General features: G+C 43.3%; 1 protein-coding gene across 6 annotated transcripts in view; it reads left to right on the top strand.

The window, feature by feature from the left end:
- rasgrf2b (Ras protein-specific guanine nucleotide-releasing factor 2b) overlaps positions 1–22,362 on the top strand; it is a 106,754-nt gene that overhangs the window by 61,099 nt on the left and 23,293 nt on the right. Inside the window, exons 16-23 of one of the 6 annotated variants that reach the window (XM_084694732.1) lie at positions 5,583–5,675; positions 6,447–6,717; positions 6,943–7,192; positions 7,994–8,116; positions 8,509–8,598; positions 8,683–8,789; positions 15,314–15,426; positions 15,604–15,664. In XM_084694732.1, coding sequence (XP_084550858.1) covers positions 5,583–5,675; positions 6,447–6,717; positions 6,943–7,192; positions 7,994–8,116; positions 8,509–8,598; positions 8,683–8,789; positions 15,314–15,426; positions 15,604–15,664 — 1,108 coding nt within the window. Of the gene's footprint in view, positions 1–5,582; positions 5,676–6,446; positions 7,193–7,993; positions 8,117–8,508; positions 8,599–8,682; positions 8,790–15,313; positions 15,427–15,603; positions 15,665–22,362 lie in introns of all 6 variants that reach the window. The other 5 variants (XM_084694731.1, XM_084694729.1, XM_084694730.1 and 2 more) reach the window with 5 other exon arrangements.

The following is a 22,362-nucleotide window of genomic DNA, read 5'->3' as shown; positions in this document are numbered from 1 at the left end:
AAGGAAAATGGTTCATTATTGCCGTGTTTCAAATTGTACCAATCCACCTGTTTCTCCAGCAACCAATGGGTACTGAACTACTTCCGCTTTCCAGTTTTGTGTTTCCTGTTCAGCGTCTAACCTCTACTAGCGTACCATGATATCGACAGAGAAGGCAACATTACATTGATTAGAATAAGTTGTGTTTAATTAAATGTTGTTAACATGAGTTCAGGTTACACTTGTGTCCTTTTCGGTTGCCATAACAATTCACGAAAATTTAAGATTTTCGTCGGAAACGTCTTGCTTCGAACATCAACAACTTCGAAGAAATTGTCAGTGTTCATCGCCCGCTTGCACTCCATGCCAGGGAATAAGTAAAGCAAAACAGCGTGGCTTGCAGCTTTGAAACTAAAACACCCTCCAAAGAAAGTGTATGTTTGCTCTTTCCATTTCACAAAAAAAAAAGCCAACCGAACTGTATCCTGATCCGGAGCTTCATCTGGTCTACGCAATAATGCAATAATGGCATCACTATCAATATTGTAGGTGGATAAATAAATACAATAAGCATGAACATATTAAATTACAACTGTAAAAACTAGGGCTGTGAAATGATTACAAATTTTAATCAAATTAATCACAGGTTTCTCTGGATTAATCATGATTAATTACATATTACCGATTTTCCAAATTTGTCATTAGTGTGCATCTTTAATTTTGCGGTACCTTGATGTTCGAGTCACCCGTTGCCACTCGTAAAACTTTGGTGAACCCCTCGTCCTCAACAATATCAGTCTACAGCTTTTTGCAATACATTTGGCAACTGTGCTAGTCACCTTGTCACAGGCAGACTTAGTGAGGGCCCTACGCTGTTCAGTGAGGGTTGTTTGGCACATTCTACAGGAACTCCCCTCGCCGACCAACGCATGCTTCGCGGTGAGGTGGTATAGGTTACTTTAGGCTGGTATTGCTTTGGTGAAACGATAACATTCAGTCATTTAGCATTCAGTCATTTGGCAGACGCTCTTATCCAGAGCGATAACGTCTTCAAAGCAGGGCTCCAGACTAACTTTTTTTACTAGGAGCACCCTGACTGAAAATGTTAGGAGCGCAAGCAGAATATTAAGGGGCACACGTTATATTGACCTGCAATGCATTTATTAATGTAATTGGAGAGGGTACAATTCAGTGGCAATTTTAGATCCTTTTTAGGAGTGCTCAAGCACTCCTAATATTTTTTTTTTATTTTCTTAAATATATTGTTTATTATCATTTGATGCTGGTAGTTCATGAAGAAAGGGACATACTTAGTTTTTTCATTCAATATTTTGCATAATAATACATAAATGTATTAATTGTTATCCAGTAAAATTAGGGATTTATATTAGCAAGGGGGTTTACGTTTAGCACTTTTGCAAGGCACTGTATTCATGTCACATTCTCGTTGGGGGCTGAGCACCCCTAAAGGTCTGATCCTAGAATCGCCCCTGCAACGCACCATATAAGCTTGAGTTTGATACATTATTTAATGTGACATTATGTACTGTACATGCAAGTCTTAGCTAAATGACTTAAATGTATGATGCACTTTTCGATCAGTCCTCCGACACCACAACACGATACTTGCCTAGTAAAAACATTTTGTCAAGTGCTGTGCATATGTAGTATTATATTTTTAATTTCCACAGAATAGCTGCTGCATGGCTACATGACTTCCCTAACCCGGCTGCTGACTGTCTCAATGTATTGTAGCTAATGTATTTTAACTTGCTTAACTACATGCTCTTATGGTTCTTCCCTTTGGCACTTATTTTGGTTGTTCACAATATGTGCTTCATGTTTTGGCTACCCGCAATGTTGTTGGGACTATCTTGTTGTTATTATCAGTGACCAATGCACTTTGCAAAGCTCTCTCTTGGAAGTCGCTTTGGATGAAAGCGTCTGCTAAATTAGTAAATGTCATTGACTCCACTTTACCTCAGCGTTACACATGCTGTATGTTTAGCTTTATTGACACTGACTGGGCTCTACTGCTGCCTTCAAAAATATAAAGCTGCTGTCTTTCTTCAACAATACTGTAGGCTACCTATTTTGTTACTATGCAAGTATAGTAAGTATATGCTACTGTGCTTGTGTAATTACGCAACTCTTCGCCATCAACACCTTCAGAAAATTAAAGGTAATTAACAACGTCGATGTAGCCTAGCTAACATTGGGTCATTGCTTCATGTCATCTAGCCACTCCGTCAGACGGGATGGATGAGGGACTGTACGGTACTGTGGTCACGACTTGTTAAACCATCCATGGTGTGTATCCACCTCTGTTTTTTGTCCATTTGTGCTTCATCCATGGAGAAACACCGTCTTTTACAGCAAACAAGATAGCAATCTACGATCTAACAAACGTACACAAGCTTCGAACCGGAAAACGAAAACCGGCTTCCGGTTGAAACCCACTATGAATCATGGGTAAATTCGCTAACCAGGAAAAAGGTGGATAGGACAGATTTAGAAAAACATTTGCAATATTATCGACTTCCAAAACTTATTAAAAACCAGGGAGAGGAATGTCAAAGATTATCAAAGTAAAGGAGGCGCTTGTGGTTGGCAATGCTCAACCAAGATCTACCACGATTGAGAATCACTTGGCCTCACCTTGAGTATCGCAATGATATCATACACTTAAGGTTGGGTTGGTTAAAGACTTTATTGCATTACTTACTTTGGCCTTCACAACACAACGGTCGTTGATAACTTGGTACTGCGTCTCCCTCACCCATCCACACTCCATCTGGTTATAGGCATCCAAACCTTCGTAGGATTTAAGGGCTCGGCGATATAGTTGACTATATCAGGATATGCAACTGAAGGAAGAATCACTGGGTCGTCACGGATCCAAGAGGGAGCTAACGCTAACTCGTAGGGATCTGCACCGCCAATAAATCGTAATTTCTCGAAATATCGTGCATTTTCTTGTGGTTCAAGTCCTTTCCTATATGTTTTTGCATCTTGGATTCGTTTTGATGAGCTTTTCGGTTGTTAGGACATGGCTACATTCACTTAAAGTATCCAAAGCGCATAATACTCCATTGTACTCCGTTCAGTTTTTTACACCGAGTGCCTCCACAATGGCCGCGCATCCGGGTTACTGCCCAGAACGTGATGTCGGTGAAAACCTTCTCTTATGAGTACAGTAAACGCTTGAAAATATCATTAGAAGGGAACAACTTAAGGGGAAGGACCCACCTGCATCCGACGCAAGCGAGCACACCCTATAATTTACCCAAAAATTGTACCCTGTCTAGTTTCAGATGGAATCGCGATTCAAACAGTAGCTACCATCTGCTAACTGAAAATATGCCCCCGGCCCAAACGCAACTTTTTAGTCTCAGTCAACAGCCCTGCGTGGAGAAGCTGAATTGTGTTATGAGCAAGCTCGCCTAGCTGCTGTTGCTAGCCAAATTACACTGAGGGGATTGTTTGAATGCGCCGGAAATTAAAAACTTTTTTTTTTTTTTTTTTACATAAATACATATTAGGCTGTGGCATTGAAGACCGCGACGCACCACACAAGCTTGAGTTTAAATACATTATTTAATGTGACATTATACTGTACATGCAAGTCTTGAATTGACCGTTCCCCAGGGCCCGCCCCCTTAGTTACTGTTGCTACGTCCTACACAATTCCCGGAACTGTCAACCCAAAATACATAGCGAGTACGGGGATAAGCGCTATAGCTGTCAGTGTGAGTGATGATTTTTTGGGTAATACATCCGCGATATCCTCCAGATCCAGGCAGAAGGGACTGCAATATGCAGTGGAAGGATATATTCAAAATATAAAAATTAGCAGGGGGAAACAACAAAAATCAAAGCCAAAGCATACAGGTCTCAAGTCGCATTGTCTGGCCAGGCACTTCACAGCAAACAGGGTTGGGATACTCAGCAGTAAGTCCCCCACTCACAAAATAAAATACGTTTATAATGCCCTGTTGGGACGTTTTGTTCAACATTGATAGTATTTTAAGCTCCTGGCAACTTGCTGGCGTTTGCTGGCTAGCTCAGCTTGCAATTTTACAAACATTAACATTTTGCTTTCAACATTAACAAATGTGTAGGAGGGACTAGTTATGCACTAATAGTGGTAATAATACTAGTTGACATGAACCGTAACTGTTTGGGGATGTTCTCTCACCTAACATATCGTAGATGTCGTTCGCTAGCAGCTTAGCTAACTTATCTACCTTGGAGCAGACATATTTGTGTTTGTTGATATCAACTAAGTTGGGAGTGGGGTCTCCCACACTGTTTAATCCACCGCTGGCACCTTTCCTCTTGTGCCTTGGGCTTTGATAATTGAAAGAAAACCAAGCCCCCATCTAATCTGTCAGGATACCTTGTGTCAGATCGACACGTCCGTAGGCACACGTGATGTCAAAGCTTGACAGACCTTCTTCTCTTAGTAGCGGTTGCTAAGGTACAATTGGACGAGGGCCGTTCTAGGGAGGAGTTTCGGGAACGATCAATTGCTTAAATATATAGCTTTAATGATGTTAGTACACCATGGCACGATACGATAGGCTACTTGCTGTGCAACAATGCACGTTGTATACATACGTCGTTGCTAACGTGTGCTGACGTTGTGACGTAGGCTAGCACAAGAAGTTCCCTTTGTTGACACAAGGCACTTTTTCAGCCTAAACCGTGCAACGGAACTAAATAAAAATACAAGCAACTCAATTGCTACCAAGACGAAACTTTTGACATTTGCGATTAGAGGGACGGGGGCCTCAAAAAATGAAAAAAACAAATAATTCCATAGCCCAGGGGCCTCAAGTGCTATTAAGACGCCCCTACCCGTAACTCCTTGACAGTTGTCATAGGCCTCTTGATGGGCTCCCTGACTAATGTCTGCTCTGGGCAGATTTTCAGTTGTGCCATACTCTTTCCATCTGTTTATAATTGACTCATCTGTAGCCTACTCATAGGGATATTGAGTGCCTTTGACATTTTCTTGTATCCTTTTCCTGATCGGTGCATTTTAATAACTTTGTTGCAGATTCCCTTGGAACCTTCTTTTGTCTTCATTGTGTCATTTTTGTCAAGAAACAGACACAATGACAGTTAATTTTTAACATCAAAGTCACTTGGAACACATTGACAAGTGATCAACTTGTTCTGTTGATCAGTGTCAAAAAGCTTAATCCATTGTGATTCAATGTTGTCAAACAACAAAACATGAAAAAGTCCGTGGGGGGTTAATACCTTTTATAGTCACTGTACTCACACACGCACGCACACAAACACACCAGTTATTAGAACAGATGATTCTACACAGTTCCTCTTGGCAGACATTTAGGAATATCCTGTTTTTTATTTTCATCTCTCCCTCCCTTCCTCTCTCTCCACCTCTTTCTGCAACTCTCCCTTTCCCTCTTTCCCTTCACTTTCTACCCCCTCTTCAGTCCCTGCTTTTGTAGTTGAGTCCAAAGTGTGTTAATCTTCCAGACATATGGACCTTTTCAGCATGCGTTTGTATGTCCCATTCGTCCATCCCTCTACTTCTCCATTCCTCCATCCACCCATCCCTCCATCCACAGGGTTCAGTACCACTCATTCGACCGTCTGTCCATCACCTCCGTTTGTCCAGACTACACCCTGAAGATCAGGAAGATCTCTCTGGACCAGTCTAAGTAACGCTCTCTGTCTCCATTCATTGTTTCTCTCTCCCTTTCTCTCTCTATCCCTCCCTCTCTTTCTCTATGTCCTTCCCCTCTTCCACTTCTGTCTACTCGTCCATTCTTTTCTTCCTCCTCTCTCTCACTTCTCACTGCCCTCTCATCCAACTCTTTTTTCCTTCCTCACCTTTTCTCCTTCGGTGCCTGCTCACTGTAGAGATGTTTCAAGGTGATTCAGCCATCCTCTTCTCTTTTTTTCTCCTACTTTCCTTCACTTCTCCAATTGTCCTTGTCTTCTCTGTCCTGACTAAGATTACTGAGCATCTTAATTAATCCTTTATATGTCTGCCCTTCTCTTGTCTCCTCCTCCTCTCACTATATATCCCCACATCTCTCTCACTCTCCTCTTCTCGACTCCCTTATTTCGGTCTCCTCTTTTTGCCCCCTCTCTCCATTGCCTCTCCTCTCTGTCTCCCCCTCCTCTCTCTGCCTCCCTTATTTCTGTTTCCCCCTCTTCTCTGTCTCTTCCTCCTGTCTAACTGCCCCTTGTATCCCCCCTCTCTCTGCCCCCTTCATCTCTGTCTCCCCCCTCTTCTCTATATACCCCCTGCTCTCCCCTCCTTTCTGTCTCCCCCCTCTCTATCTACTCCCTTCTCTCCTCTCTCTGTCTCCCTTACTTCTCCTTTTCCCTTGCCCTCCCTTCTTTCTGTTGTCCGCCCGCACCTGTTCTACCTCCCTCAACCACTTTCTTCCTCCTCCTTTCTGTATCCCCGTCCACCCCTCCAGGTCTCTGGAGTTGTACTTTGCCACAAGTCAGAACAACAGAAACAGCGCTGAGCATGTCAGCGACAAATCCCCTCGCCTCTGCCGTAAATTCTCCTCTCCTCCTCCCCTCTCCCTCCCCTCCCACTCCTGCTCCCCCATACGCATGCGCAAACTTTCTCTTAACTCTCCACTCAACTCCCCCCTCAGCTCCCGGCTGGCTGGGCTGGATCTTAGCTACCCAAACGAGGGTATAGTCACTGTACCTCCCACCCTCTCCTCGTCCCAGTCTCCTGTCAGTAGCCCAATCGCAACACACACACCTCAAACCCCTCCCCTCTATACATGCACCCCTCAAGCCCTGCCCACTTCCACACACCAGACCCCTACCACACCCTCCCCCACCCCCAAAACTCCCGCCCCTGAGACCCCCAACCCCCCTATCTCTGCGGATGAGCCCCATACTCCTCCTACCTCCATGCCCACACCACAGACACTACCTTTCGCAGAAACCCAACAGACACTAGCTTCCCCTCTCATATCCACCCCCACCTCGCCTCCCACAACCACCTCCTCTTCCACCTCCACCTCTCCTCCCACCTCTACCCCCACCTTCTCCACCTCCCTCCCACTGGGCTGTGGTCTCCTCCAGGACCAAGACCCCCTCCCCCCCTCCTACCCTGACCAGAGCCCCACTATTCTCTCAGAGGGGGAGGAGCTACCCAGGATGGAGGCCTTCTGTGGGAAACTGAGACGCAGCATTCGCAGAGGTGAGAGGTAGGACAGGAGAGAGAGACAGAGGTAAGGAAATGGGGAGGAAGGGAGAGACAGAGAGAGATAGAAATAGCAAGAGAGAGCGCAAATAAAGAGGTTCATCAAAGGTTTTCAGTGTACTCTGGGTCTACATGAATTTGTATTCCTCTACTTTAGACAGTATTTGTATTCTGGGAAGCTGTTAAGGACAACACAGATGCACACTCTGTGTAGACAAGGCAGGGCAGAATGGAAGTTTCAGAGTAAAATTTACAGTATGTATGCAGTTATAAATATACTTTAAATTGTAGTCTTCTGTATGTAGTTGTTAGTTTGTACTGTGTATCTCATAAGGAAAAGCTCAATTTAGGCCATGGTATACTGTATGGGTTACCTGATGCAAAGCGAAGCCGACAGCCCCTTACCTGTGATATCATTATCACTCTGAAGTTAGATATTGCTTTTATAAAACCAAATAGATTTTATTGCATATTATATGCAATAATAATTGCATATTAGCAATGATGATTCGATGTACTACAGCATATTAGGGGCATTGGAGGTCAAATAAAAATATTTGCGAGAAAATACTCTGAGATTCTCCAAGATTAAAAAAGTCTGAATTTGCAAGAAAAAAATATATGAATATATGAATATTCTAGATTAAAGTCGTAAGTTTGCGACTGCATACACACTGTACATTTCCCATAAATCAACGTATGGGAAACACTGACAAATATATAACCATATGCAGTATGTAGTTAATATATCAAACGCAGTTCTATGTAGTTTTTTTCATCCTGAGTGTGTTGTTGAAGCTGTGCTGGAGTCTGTCTCTCTGGAGAAGATCCTCCCAGAGTCTCCCCAGAGCAGTGATCCAGGAGAGACCTCTCCCTGCCACTCTCCCTCCACCCCACGACACCTCCGCTACCGGCCAGGAGGTAGGTGTGCTGCCGGGGATGGGGTAGAGTGTTGTGTAGTGGGTGGGATTGTCCAGAGCCTGTTTCCCTTGCGCCTGCCAGGTTTGGATGGCATTCAAGGAAGGCTAATATGTAGGGTAGTTGCTATATGGTCAGGCCCTGTTAGCTCCATACATACACAAACACACACACACACACACTCATGCACACACATAGTATAAACACACACACGTACTCGCACACACAGTTTACTGTTTGAGGATGGTGATGATGATAATAATAGTGATGATAGGGATGATGATGATGATAATAATGGTGGTGATAATGATGGTGATAAGGTTGATCATGGTGATGATGATTATGGTAATGGTGAGGAGGATGAAAAATATGATGATGATAATGATGACCTGTAGTCCAATCAGGAGAGAACTCTCGCTCTTCCGTCTCTCCTGCCTCAGCCTTCGCTATTGCCACGGCTGCAGCTGGACATAGTTCTCCTACAGGTACACACAGATGCACACACATTGACAAACACACACACACACAGTCACACACACACTTACACTATGTCTGCCTGTGTCCTGCAGTGTTCACTAACTCTGAGAGGACATGTGATAAGGAGTTCATCATCCGCAGGGCTGCCACCAACAGAGTTTTAAATGTGTTGCGACACTGGGTCTCCAAACACTCCCAGGTCTGCACACACACACCCACACACACACAGACAGACACACACACACCACATACACACCAATACACACTCACAATCATGCATGTAATGTTATAATCGCTATGACAAATGTGTCAATACTTTTAACAAGTTTCCTAAATACAGCTTCTTGACACAGTTAGCACAACATCCATCTGTGTTGGCTATATAATTAACACTAGCTGTGTGCTTTGCTTGCATGATGTGATAGTTTAGGCTAGAAGTACTTCGGTGATGACTAAACTCAGCCTGACAATCAGTACACACAGCCTTAGTTTTGCCTAGTGATGTGTCGTTCGTGAACAATTCGTTCATTTTGAACAAATCCTTACAAGGACTTGGAAGTCCTCTCAAAGAGTGATTCGTTTATTTTCTATGCAACAGTCCCGCGCATCAGCTCGTCCAATTAAACAGAAATGATTCGTTCATTTCCCGACTCGGTCTTTCTACGAGTCTTTAAATCATTTTTTAAGGTGACCTGCATATGCTCTGTACTAGTAGCCAAAGGAAACAAACGATTTGTTCATTTACTGACTCTGTCTTTCGATGTCTTTGGATCATTTTTCACGTGACCTGCATAGGCTCTGTACTGGTAGCTAGAAGAAACAAATGATTTGTTCATTTCCCGACTCGGTCTTTCTACGACTCTTTCTCGTGGCCGCTGTTTTAGTAAGACGTGAATGATATTCGCTCAAGTCATCATACTGACTGGTTTTGTTAATTTCACTTTACATTTACACTTACAGTTTAGTGCAGTGAAATGGTTTGCCGTGATAATTAAATGGTAGTGTGATAATAAATGAGCAAATCATACTGTAATGATACATTATTTTAATGCCCCCCACCCCCCCCCCCCCCGTTGAAATGAACGAATGACTCAAAAAAAGATTCTTTCATTTTACTGAAGGAGATTCAAAGAACCGAATCAGTAAAATTATCCAAACTTCCCATCAACCGAGCCGTCTCACAACTTTTTAAAATGGAACTTCCCATCTAAAAGCCCTCCATGATTCAGCTACCGTCGGCAGTCAAAGTCATGTGACGATGGGTGATTCCCAGGGTGAAAAAGAAACTTGCGTTAACAGCACTATTTATTTTTTGTCCTGTTAATGTGAGATTGCGTTAACGCTAACTTTGACAGCCCTACAATTAACACATTTGTTGTTGCATTGACACAAAATGCATACAGTAAACACAAATTTAAAATGCTTAAACTTCTTTTAAACAAGCTCAACCAAGACCAAAGCGATCGATTTTTACTGCCCAATTAACCATTGCTTTCACACTGTATGTCAGAACAGATAACATCACGTTCAAAACCTAACTTATTGGCTAAAGTCAAAGTGAACAGCTGTTCATATTGTGAATTGAAACTAGTGGTGGGCCGTTATCGGCGTTATGGTGAGACTCTTAACGGGCAATAAAAAAAAATTGCCGTTAATCTATTCTCAAAGTTGGGTTGGGAGCTGGGTCTATACTACGCAAGCTATGATGACTTTCATCTTGATATTTTATCGTGGACGTATACCTAGTCGAATTGCACTGTAGGGGGCGAGAACAATCTTTGAACCTGTGTGTATGCCTTGTGTATGAAATTACCTCATCAAACGTAACGTGCTAACATGGATGCAGCTATGAAGCCGCCGGTTTTACTTCAGGGAAAATGTATTTTTAATAGCGGTGGGCCGTTATCGGCATTAACGTGCTGCGTTAACGTGAAACTCTTATCGGGCGATAAAACGAATATTGCCGTTAATTTATTGTCAAAGTTGGGTTGGGAGCTAGGTCTATGCTATGCAAGCTATGATGACTTTCACCTTGATATTTTAGCGCGGATGTATACCTAGCCAAAATGCACTGTAGGGGGCGAGAACAAGTCTTCAAACCTGTGTGTATGCCTTGTGTATGAAATTACCACATCAAACGTGACGTGCTAACATGGATGCAGCTATGATGCCTCTGGGTTTGCTTCAGGGAAAATGTATTTTTAAGAAGCTTCCCAATGGAAACCTCGACAAGACTAAGGTTGATTGCACCCGCGATGCGGAATTAATTTACTGTACGAGTTCTACCAATCTCAAATACCACCTAAACGCAAAGCGTCCCTTAGCTAATGCGGGTTAGGGGGAAGAATTGTTGTCAACTAATATGTTTGAGTGCAACCGAGGCAAGCCCGTCAGCACAGCTCTATCAGCCAAGCTAACTAATCTCCTGGCTTGAGAAACCCGTTCTCAAAGACTTACTTTTAGTCATTATTTGGGTAGCACACATTCTGAATGCCTTTGGCGGAATTCAAATGAGCCATTTTAATCTAGATTAATCTAGATTAATTCCAAGATTACAGTGAGATTAATCTAAATTTAAAAAATATGTCTATGCCCACCATTTATTGAAACACAAATATATCCCCTGTATTTTATTCCATTGCTACTGAGAAACAGCTGGTTGAAGTTATGCAAAAACTGTAAATCACAGCTGATTCCCAACTAGGAAACACTCAGGTGTTGAGGTTTCTTTCAATCGCATGATCATATGGTATATACAGTAAAGAGGACCTTTTTGGGCTGATCTTGTGTGGAAAAAGAACAATATAGAGCAACACGAAGAAAGTAAGAATACCGTAATGCCTGCACAAGAGAGTACCAGGAGAAGTACCAGGACAAGGGAGAGGAGTGGGACAAGGGCAAGGGAGGGGAGTTAGAATGTGTGGTGGCGCTCAGAGAAGGGCCAGAGATTGAGTAATACTGTAAATGGCAGCTATATTGCATATTTCTTGCAGTAATGTCCTGGAAATGAAGCCTTTACTGCAGCAATTGTGTTTTTGTCTTCTTTTTTTCTTCAGTAACTGCAAACACAATTTATAATCCATATACTGTGAGACCTGACACATATATAAAAGAATGCAGTTTCTGTAATTCCATCTGATATTAGTGTTTTTTATGATAATGTGCTATGATTGAATAACTGTTCCTGTGAAAGGGAACGTGTGTTAGTGTTTTGATAGACATGGTGTAATGTTTAATATTTTTGTGTTATGTCAGTTAAGGCCCTATTTTAACAATCTGAAACGCAAGTATCAAAACGCAAAGCGCAAGTACCTTTGTGGGGGCGGTTGCTATTATGCTGGCGGGATAAATGACTTTGCGCAAATCTAAAATGGGTTGGTCCGAAGCAGCTACATTAATAATGGGTGTGGTTTCGGCGTAACAAGCAAGAAACCAATCAGAGCGGCATCTCACATTTCCTTAAAGAGCAGCGCTTGTTCGATGGCGGATTGCTATCATAACGGCGGATTTGCCAGGCGCACGCCAGGAGCGGTTCACAGCCGAGGAGACCGACATTCTAGTCAGGGCCGTAACAGATAGAGAAGTGACATTGTATGGGAAAGGCAGCGCAGTTCTCTCATTGCACTAAATTGCCCGCTCATGCTGCTCATTCAAATTCTTATTTTCATATATTTTATTTTTTTAATTGTTATATTTTTTAATTGTTTAGTTCTTAGAATTTGTTTAACTATTGTACTTTTTTACTTAATTTAAGACCTGTATATGTTTATTGTTTGCACCTTCCTGCCACAGTAAATTCCTTGTTTGTGTAAAATAGGCTACATGGCGAATAAACCGAATTCTGATCCTGATGGAGATGGGAGAAGTAACCCACCCAAATTAGTTTCGGTTAAACAGGCGTGGAAGGAAATTGCCACAATCAAGTTCTCATACATAGAGATTTCTCATGAAAATCTTTTTATAATCATTGAAGAAATGTATCATTCCATAATTCAAAACAATATAACGTAGCTTCGCAGAAAGAAGACCCTGGCCTCGCCAGCATTGGCACGGACCAAGCTTGCGCCCTTAAAATAGCATCTGAATAACGCGCCATTGACTTTAGACTACGTTTTTCCTGGGACCTGTTCCATAAAGGCCGCTCAAATAAATTGGACTTAAAGTCCCAACCCAGACTTGAATTAGCTTAACAAGTCACACGGGGCTAAAGCAGTTCCATAAAGGCCAATTTCAGCTCCCGCAGTCCTACAAATTCAAGTCAGATTTAAGTAGTCAAGCTAATGGCGCGTGCACCCTATTCTTAAGCAGCCCGAGAGGTAAAACATGGATCATACAATCCACCACGGCAACAGCAATGCACACAGCCACGTGCCTTCTACTATGACAGCTCCCTCATCCACCGCATCATCAAAATGAAACGACACGCCATGATTGACGTGAACGATAGGCTAGGTCGAGGACCTTTTTTGGACTTTTAGTTACTTTGTTGATTTAAAAAACAGACACCCTTTAAACACATGTAAATTTACTTTTTTGACATTGTTTTAAATAAATACCCTAGGCTACGTAACGTGGCGTGTATCAAATAATTGTTCATCATCGTTTAATGCAGGGGCGGCGCCAGATAATTTTTTATGCAGGTGCTAAGGGGGTGCTAGATCATTGACGGGGAGCTGCGCAATTATATATATAATCTATAAATACTGTCAGGGCCGCCTGGGCTGGAGTGGGACCCATTTTCAGCCCGGCAGTGTTATGGCCAAAGCCAAGGCATCCCTCACCAGGGGCCGAGCCATACGTTGAACAATCGGGGCTTAACCCGAACCTAGAACCTGGTCAAGGTTTTGATACGAGGTGAATTCGGAACTTCACGTGAATGCGAGCACAATTATTTGCATTAATTTCTGTGCAAAATAGTTTTTTGAGCTTTCTGTAGGCTAATATAAACATTTTGTTGGACTCATATTGTAATATTTTTCCGGAAATGATAACCCACATTTTTACCTGAAAGATTCAGGGCTTTTGAGAAAACATATTTTTCCCACCCTTGCAAGAACCTAGATTTATGAAGCAGCAGATCTTTCTTTTTTTACCTGGCTTTTTCAGTTCCTCCTGGCATCCTTTCCCCATCCATTTTATTATTTTTGCACCAGCTTAATCTTGATAACTCCACAAAAATACATGATTGTTTCGGGTTGTCTCCGTGGCAACTTACGCACATGTGTTTGAGAAAGTGAGCATGCGCAACAACTGAAAACGGCACTTTTTAATCCACGGTCTGATCATGCGTTTATTTAGATTAAAACCTAGTGTAGCCTATTCTCTTATCAGTCACACAGTAACTTAACACATATTGTTTTATTCGGTGTGTGAAAAAAACAGAGAGAAAGCAGGCGATCTGCTGGACCAATTAATGAGCGGGTAGAGCGCCCCACCTTGAATTATCCCGATTCTCCCGATGGCCACTCCGGGCCTGAATACTATTAATGAATGAGCAATACTTTTGGGGGTACTATGAGGGTGCTTTGGTCTTTCTTGGGGGTGCTGAAGCACCTGCCAGTGTTACCGGCCTCAGGTCTAGGGGTGCCTGAGCCGATACATAGATGTTTTAAAACTGTGGTGGAAGAAAAGGGAATAGAAAAGATCGAAGTTGTGTGAAGACAGTTAGCAAACTGTGCATACTTTGGTTTCCATTTTATTTTGGCGCATATTTGCTGGTCACAAATAACATAACATACATTTAAATGATTCTTTATGCATAGTCCTATTATTCAATTGTACAACAATGTAGCAACCAGGCACACGTATGCATATACACATTTCAAATTACAATTATTATTATTCAGAAATACTCAGCGTTATAACCGCTACACCAGCACCTCCCCAGCGACGCCCATGGTTTAATGCATTAGGTTAAATGTTGTAGCCTATGTAGGCTATTTAAGTTGATTTTCTATCAATGTTGAACTTTCTATCAATGAAAATGAGAATATAGTTGGTAAATCATCGTTTTCCCGTTGGGTCAATGTTACAGGAAGGTCTGGTTAAGCACCAAGTTACGCTAAGCCCGACAGTTAGCCTGCCCCGGACCAGACTAGTTTTGCAGTAAGTTGCCATAGTAACCGAGTTCGAACTACGTTGAGCTAGCTTTATGGAACCGAATGAACTAGAAATGAGTCAGACTAACTGACATAAGTCTGGCTTATTCGGTAAACTCGCTTTATGGAACAGGCTTCTGGTCAGTGGTGGAATTGCTTTTCTGAAACTGCAAAATAGCACCAGGGAACGTTTGTGCAGGAACACGCCTCTTTTTTTCGCTGAACCGCCCCCGGGAGCGCAAAGTCATTCCCTAATTTACTGACGTGCGTCTGTGAAGGGAAAAGTCAGCTTTGCGTCGAGTGCAAATTAGGAATGATACTTGCATCGTTGACAAGTCAATTGCGCTGGTTGCAAGATAAGGCCCTTGGTATTTGAGTTTAGTTTACATTGTGTAATTTTGAGCATGAAATTAACTGTTTTGCCAATTGTATGTCGTAGGTGTGTTGGCGCGTTTAGAGTTTAGGAAACTTGTTAGAAGTATTGAAAAAATTGTCATAGCGATTGTAAAAAACTGTAAATAATGTGTGCAGGAAGAAAGAAGGGTAGCAAACAAGAGAAAGCACGATGGCACTAAATGATAGACCTGTGTGTTTGTATTTGTGTGTGTACGTGTGTGTTGTGCAGGACTTTGAGATGAATGGGGAGTTAAAGATGACCGTGGCTTGTCTGCTGGAGGAGGTGCTGAGAGACCCTGACCTTCTGCCTCAGGAAAGGAAGGCTACTGCCAACATACTGAGGTACACACACACTCACACAAGCACACAATCACACACAAATTAAAACATGCACATACACACACACACTCATATGATAGATGCCTTGTTCTTACAGAGGATTAAGGTTACAATTGACCCCCCACAGATCAGGATTTGTTGTATTGTCAGTTGACCAATTAGAATGTGTTGTCTTGTCAGCGCACTTTCCCAGGAGGAGCAGGACGACACACAGCTAAGGATAGAGGACATCCTACAGATGGTAAGGAAACTACAATACCCACGATGCACCTTTGCTTCACAAATCAAAGTACATGGAGGTCCAACTAGCCATCATCTCCTTCAGTCAAGGTCTCTGAAGTTGATTGGACAGTCCTTGAGTGTGATGGAATAGGATTGGACAGTCCTTGAGTATGATGGAATTGGATTTGAGGATGGACAAGCTTTTCAACTTGCCATCAGCCCAGAATAGACTGCAGAGAATGAATCACCAGTTAAATGAAAATCATCATGTAACTATGCCAGTGCGGACAATTGATAGCATAATATAACTGGATACAGTGAAGTAGCTGATGTCACTATGGCGACCCATGAGAAATGCGCAGTGGTCACCTGGCTCGTTCCTGTGATCTATTAACTCCAGTCAAAATCCCCATTAATAATGTTTTCTGTTTGTGAATCTGGCTCAAAATAATTGCTTTTTCGTAAAAGAATGTTTGCAGAATTTGCAAGCACCTTGCACCCCATTTTTTGGGCTTAGGTCAAAGACGGTCTTGCACAGTAGAGTGGATCACCGTACTTTTGACGTCATAATAGGTATAAGCTTATATTGATATAAGCAATAAATTGTTAAGCATTTTTTCTTTATTTAGACTGGACTAATTGAGCAGGGTGCCAAAACGGAAATACAGTACCACCAATCTCCATCGGGGCCTTTGCTTCAAGCTGAGGAGCTGGGCTTGGGACCATGGGACCATAGACCTATTATTAAGTAGACTAAGCGCCAAAGCTGGGTAAACATGGCGATTGAGATAATAATAAAGAGGAAGAGGGTGATTGAGAGAAAGGAAGAGAGAAATAGAGAACTATGTGTGAACGGGGGTGTAGGTTATAATCGTAAATGAACGAAAAAACAAAAACTAGGTGGTAAAAAACATGGTCGTTAACTGAAATAAAAATAACAACGAGGCATTCCAAAAAAACTAAAACTAACTAAAACGGTATTGTCTGGTAGCAAAACTAGGCTAACTAAAATAAAATGCAATTATAAAGTAAATGTCCTTAGTTTTCGTCTTTGTCAATGTATTTCATAGAACAAATATCTTTCAGAGTTTACATTTCCGACTGGGAATGCAGAAATTACGACATTCCATGTCAAATTTAACTCAGCACAGTCCATGCTCTTTGCCCAGCATCATGGCGTTACCGAAAGTTGGTAGAAAACGTACTATTTGGGATTATTTTGACTATGACTATCAGACAAAAGCACATGCCTAGCAGTGGAACTTGGTGGTTAAATATGTAATATCTAATTTATCAAAGGGGAAAATCCCACAAATTTAAAAGTCAATTTGAGAAGTGCGCACAAGGAGGCTAACCTATCTTTCCTGAATAAGATGAAGGACAATGCCAGGCCCCCCTCCACCAAAACGGCAACTGACCCCGCTAGAGAGCTAGGCAGCGTGACAACCGTAGGACAGAGGACAACACTACTGCAGTGCTTTCAATGGCGAACCGATAGCTGCTGGTCAGTGAATACACAGGAACACCACAAACGGGAGGAAGCGTTGGTTAATATGTTTATTGATATTGGGATGTCTACACGATTGTGTGAGTCAATTGCCATCAAAAAGTTTGCCACTTCACTCGAAGTTCAAAGCACCTGGGGCCTCATGTATAAAGGATTGCGCAGCTTTCATACCAGACGATAGCATACGGCCAAAACTCGAAAAGTACCTACGCACAGAAATAATCACATGTATAAAACCGGTTGTACGCCAGATCTTGCGCACCTTTCCTTTATAAATCACAATCAACGTGAGATTGACCGCACATGAACGAGCCACTGACCCCGCCTTGCCTCCTCCCATAAATTAATATGCAGATGGACTTTAAATGCGCTCCTGAGGTCATTTCTTTGTCTGAATTACCATATTTCTTCGAAAAAACGCTTTCTTCGTTTCAAACGTTTATTCGAAGAAATACGGGGACTGTGAGATCGAGGTTCTGACAACAGAGGTGTGGGCGAGAAAATGTATCCTGTTTGGCGGCCTGTCATCAGGTATTAGTGACAAAAGAAAGTCGGCAGAGTGGAAAACTGTCACTATTTGCGCCCTTTCTTGTTTTTAACCTGCAGCACTTTGAGATTTAGCTAAATGTAAAGTGCATTACAAATACAATTATTATTATTATAGGGCCATCAATGCTGTGGGTTCATAGAACCGGCCCATGACAGAAATTAAGAAGAAATGGTCCGATATAAAACTTTAAATGAAGAAACGAGTGGTGGCGCATGTAACAGCATGGCAGCTAGGCTATAGGGTTAGCGTGACATGCATTTCCTGAGTGATTTTGTCGTTCGTTTGACAGCCTCAAGTTTAACAGAAGTTATTAAGTGGTGGCGGTATAAACAGAAGCCTATATAGCATTTCCCGTTTCCGGTTTGGCATTTTGATGTGATTATCCACATTAATGATCAAACTTTTAGTTTAATGTTTTTGAATAGTCAACGTCAAAAACGTACTAGTGGAAACTTTATTTGTAATGTTTGGTGAGTCTTGGCATGTTACAGAGCCAGACAAGACTGCGTACGGTCCGCACATTCTCACGTCTGCTCAAAAGTTTCCGTGAAGGCCCGCACATTCTCACGTCAAGTAAATCTTTATACATCACAAAGTGTGTGTGAAAACCAGCGTACGCAAGCTTTTTGTGCGTACGCAACGTTTATACATGAGGCCCCAGGAGACTATGGGTAGCTGGGGCAGCCGCAAGCACACCCTCACAATTTCCCCAGACATTGTATGCTCTCTAGTTACGTTTGTCATGCTATGAACATATTATTATTCATTACAAAATTTAAATCTGCTTTAAAATAATGGAAATAAACAACTATTTAAAACAACCGTCATGTACGTTTGCAACCATTTGTAAAACTGACTACAGCAAGGCAGGCGCACTGTAGATTATTAGACCTTTTTTGGCAACTTTTCTTCGGATTGGTTTCAAACTTTGCAAAAATCTGTTTTTTTGGGGGGGGAAAAAACTGGGTATAGTAGTGTGAGTCAGGTTCTAGAATTTAACCAAATGTATTGCGGGAGACCCCTCCTTGAGTCACCACCTTACCGCGGTGGAGGGGTTTGCGTGTCCTAGTGATCCTGGAAGCTATGTTGTCGGGGGCTTTATTCCCCTGGTAGGGTCACCCAAGGCAAACAGGTTCCAGGTGAAAGACCAGACAAAGCGTGGCTCAAAAAACCCAACCATGAAGAAATACAACAATGATTCTCAGTTGCCCCTGCCCGGAAGCGGGTCACCGGGGCCCCCCCCCTGGAGCCAGGCCCGGGGGTGGGGCTCGATGGCGAGCGCCTGGTGGCTGGGCCTTTTCCCATGGGGCCCGGTCGGGCACAGCCCGAAGAGACAACGTGGGACCCTCTTCCAGTGGGCTCACCATCCGCAGGAGGGGTCATGGGGGTCGGGTGCAGTGTGAGACGGGCGGCGGCCGAAGGCGGGGGCCTTGGCGGTCCGATCCTCGGCTGCAGAAGCTAGCTTTAGGGACGTGGAACGTCACCTCGCTGGCGGGAAAGGAGCCTGAGCTGGTGCGCGAGGTAGAGAGATTCCGGCTAGATATAGTCGGCCTCGCCTCGACGCACAGTACAGGCTCCGGAACCAGTCTCCTTGAGAGGGGCTGTACTCTCTTCCACTCTGGAGTTGCCCTTGGTGAGAGGCGTCGAGCTGGGGTGGGAATACTTGTTTCTCCTCAGTTTGGCGCCTGTACATTGGGGTTCACCCCGGTGGATGAGAGGGTAGCCTCCCTCCGCCTTCGGGTGGGGGGACGGGTCCTCACTGTCGTTTGTGCTTATGCACCAAACAGCAGCTCAGAGTACCCACCCTTTTTGGAGTCTCTGGAGGGGGTGCTGGAAAGCGCTCCTCCTGGGGATTCCCTCGTCCTCCTGGGGGACTTCAATGCTCATGTGGGCAATGACAGTGAGACCTGGAGGGGCGTTCTGGGAGGAACGGCCCCCCCCAATCTGAACCCGAGTGGTGTTCTGTTGTTGGACTTGTGTGCTAAACACGGCTTGTCCATAACGAACACCATGTTCAGGCATAAGGGTGTCCATATGTGCACCTGGCACCAGGACACCCGAGGTCTCAGTTCGATGATCGACTTTGTAGTCGTGTCGTCGGACTTGGGGCCGCATGTCTTGGACACTCGGGTGAGGAGAGGGGCAGAGCTGTCAACTGATCACCACCTGGTGGTGAGTTGGCTTCGATGGTGGGGGAGGACGCCGGTCAGGCCTGGCAGGACCAAACGTAATGTGAGGGTCTGCTGGGAACGGCTGGCGGAACCCTCTGTCAGAAGGAGCTTCAACTCCCACCTCCGGGAGAGCTTCGATCATGTCTCGGGGGGGGCCGGGGACATTGAGTCCGAATGGGCCATGTTCCGGGCCTCCATTGTTGAAGTGGCTGACCGGAGCTGCGGCCGCAAGGCGGTCGGTGCATGTCGCGGCGGTAACCCTCGGACCCGGAGGTGAGGGATGCCGTCAAGCTGAAGAAGGAGGCCTATCGGGCTTTATTGGCTGGTAGGACCTGATGAAGAAAGTGTTTTGTCCGTCTCTTCATAAACGGAGTGACTAAGTTCAGTTGAGTTCTGGATTTTAATAAGTATTTATCAATCTGCAGATTGGGAGAGAACCAGACCTCTGACAATAAATGACAACACAACACCAGGCTTAGGTCTCAATCAAGTCTCTCTCCGCTCTGAAGGACAGAGGACCATCTTTTATAGGGCACAAGAATGTAAACATAGATAGTGACAGTCAGGCAGAAATGACGTTACAACAGTCTCAGAGAAAGAGATTCACAGCTCCCAACACATAGTTGGAGCTCTCCTTGTAGTCATGACAAGGACCATTTAGCCAGTACTTTCTCCTGATCTCAAACATCTATTAACCCTGACACATAGACACAATCTACTCTTATTAATAGCAAGCTGAGAACATACTAACTAGTATCCAATGACTAGTTCTCTTGATTAGTGAATAATGTAAGCACACAGGAAATCTAAATTTCTTCCACAGACCCCAGAGGCAGCTGATGTGTACCGGCAGGCTAAGCGGAACGCGGCTTTGGCGGTCTCGCCAAAGACTCTGCCGAAACCATTGATATCCTTTAAGTGTCTGTGCGGTCAGAAATACAACTCTTTTTGCAGTTTCCAAAACGTTACCCAATTCTGCTTTCATGGTGCGTGTCTGTTTGGTTGCCACTGCAATGGAGCAGCTGTACTCGCTAACGAGCTGAGCAGAAAGAATGACACATTTAGCTAGAATCCACACCTCAAACAAGTTAACCTAGAAGCAAAACTGTACGTCCAATCCAAATAATTCGGATATTTTCCGAGACCCAAGACTCTTCCGAAACCAGAGATATTCTTTATACGATCTAGCTAGATTATGTACACTTTAAGATAAATGTACATACCTTGTTTGGCCAATTTGGTCGATTGTGGAAAAAAAGTCGAACCGTTATTAGCCTAGTTATGGAGAGCCATCACGCTAGCTCGACTATGAGAAATTTAGCTAGAATCCACACCTCAAACAAGTTAACCTAGACGCAAAACTGTACGTCCAATCCAAAAAATAAGGATATTTTCCGAGACCCAAGACTCTGCCGAAACCAGAGATATTCTTTATGTGTCTGTACAGTCAGAAATAGACTCTACCTGCAGTTTCGAAAACGTGTTCCTTTTGCTTTCCTGGTGTGTGTTTGTTTGGTTGCCACGGCAATGGAGCAGCTGTGCTCGCTAACGAGTTGGGTAGAGAATCACGAATTTAGCTGGATTCCACACCTCAAACAAGTTAACCTAGACGCAAAACTATACGTCCTACTATACGTGTCTGTACAGTCAGAAATACGACTCTACCGGCAGTTTAAAAATACGTCTACTTTCGAAATTATCTGACGAATTTTACCCACCTCTCCATTGAAGTTAGTGAGAGAATTTGAAAGGCTGCTCTCGCTTAAAGGCTCAAAGCTGAAAATCTGTAAATGTGAGCTCTTTAGTAGTTACATTGGCTGAAAGAGGACAGGTTTTCCTACATTTTTAGGTATAACTTGTTTCTGTAAGTTAAACTATATGAACGTCAGAGGAATTTGATTGACAATTTAGTTGAATATCAGAAAAAGAGCAGCCAGCAGTGTGCGCCACTCTGCTGGCTGCTCAACCAAGAAGGAGCTTACCATTACTTTTAATGGGAGAATAATTTGCACAAAAAACCTCAATTGTCTAAAAGGTATAAAAGTGAGAAATACCAAAAGTCATAGCCATCATCTCCTGAAGGAGCTGAACGTTTTGATACCAAAATTGTAGGAATCGGTGAAAGTATGCAGGACTAATTAAAGGCTAAAAAAACGTCGGAAGAACTAAGAAGTTGGAATGATAATAATAATACTAAAGAGAAAACGAAAAACAATAGTGAGAATGCTTAACAGCATTCTCACAATAATATATATGTGAGATAACAATGGTTGTGCCCTTGCCGAAGGCAGAGCACACCCAATTAGTGAGGAGTTAACATGTTTGTCACTTTAAAATAATGGTCCACATCACAAGTAGTTCCTGCAGGATGACAAGGTAACGCTTGAGTAATTAGTGAGGAGTTATTCTGGTTTTCGCAAGTAATAGGCCTATAATAAGTCTAATTTTATATTTGACACATACGGTACAGGCATACATTTCTGTGAGGC

The sequence above is a fragment of the Hypomesus nipponensis genome, chromosome 28 (genome assembly GCF_054491055.1).
Source record: "Hypomesus nipponensis isolate SF chromosome 28, ASM5449105v1, whole genome shotgun sequence".
NCBI classification, from domain to species: Eukaryota; Metazoa; Chordata; class Actinopteri; order Osmeriformes; family Osmeridae; genus Hypomesus; species Hypomesus nipponensis.
This window is presented reverse-complemented; position numbering and strand designations above follow the sequence as displayed.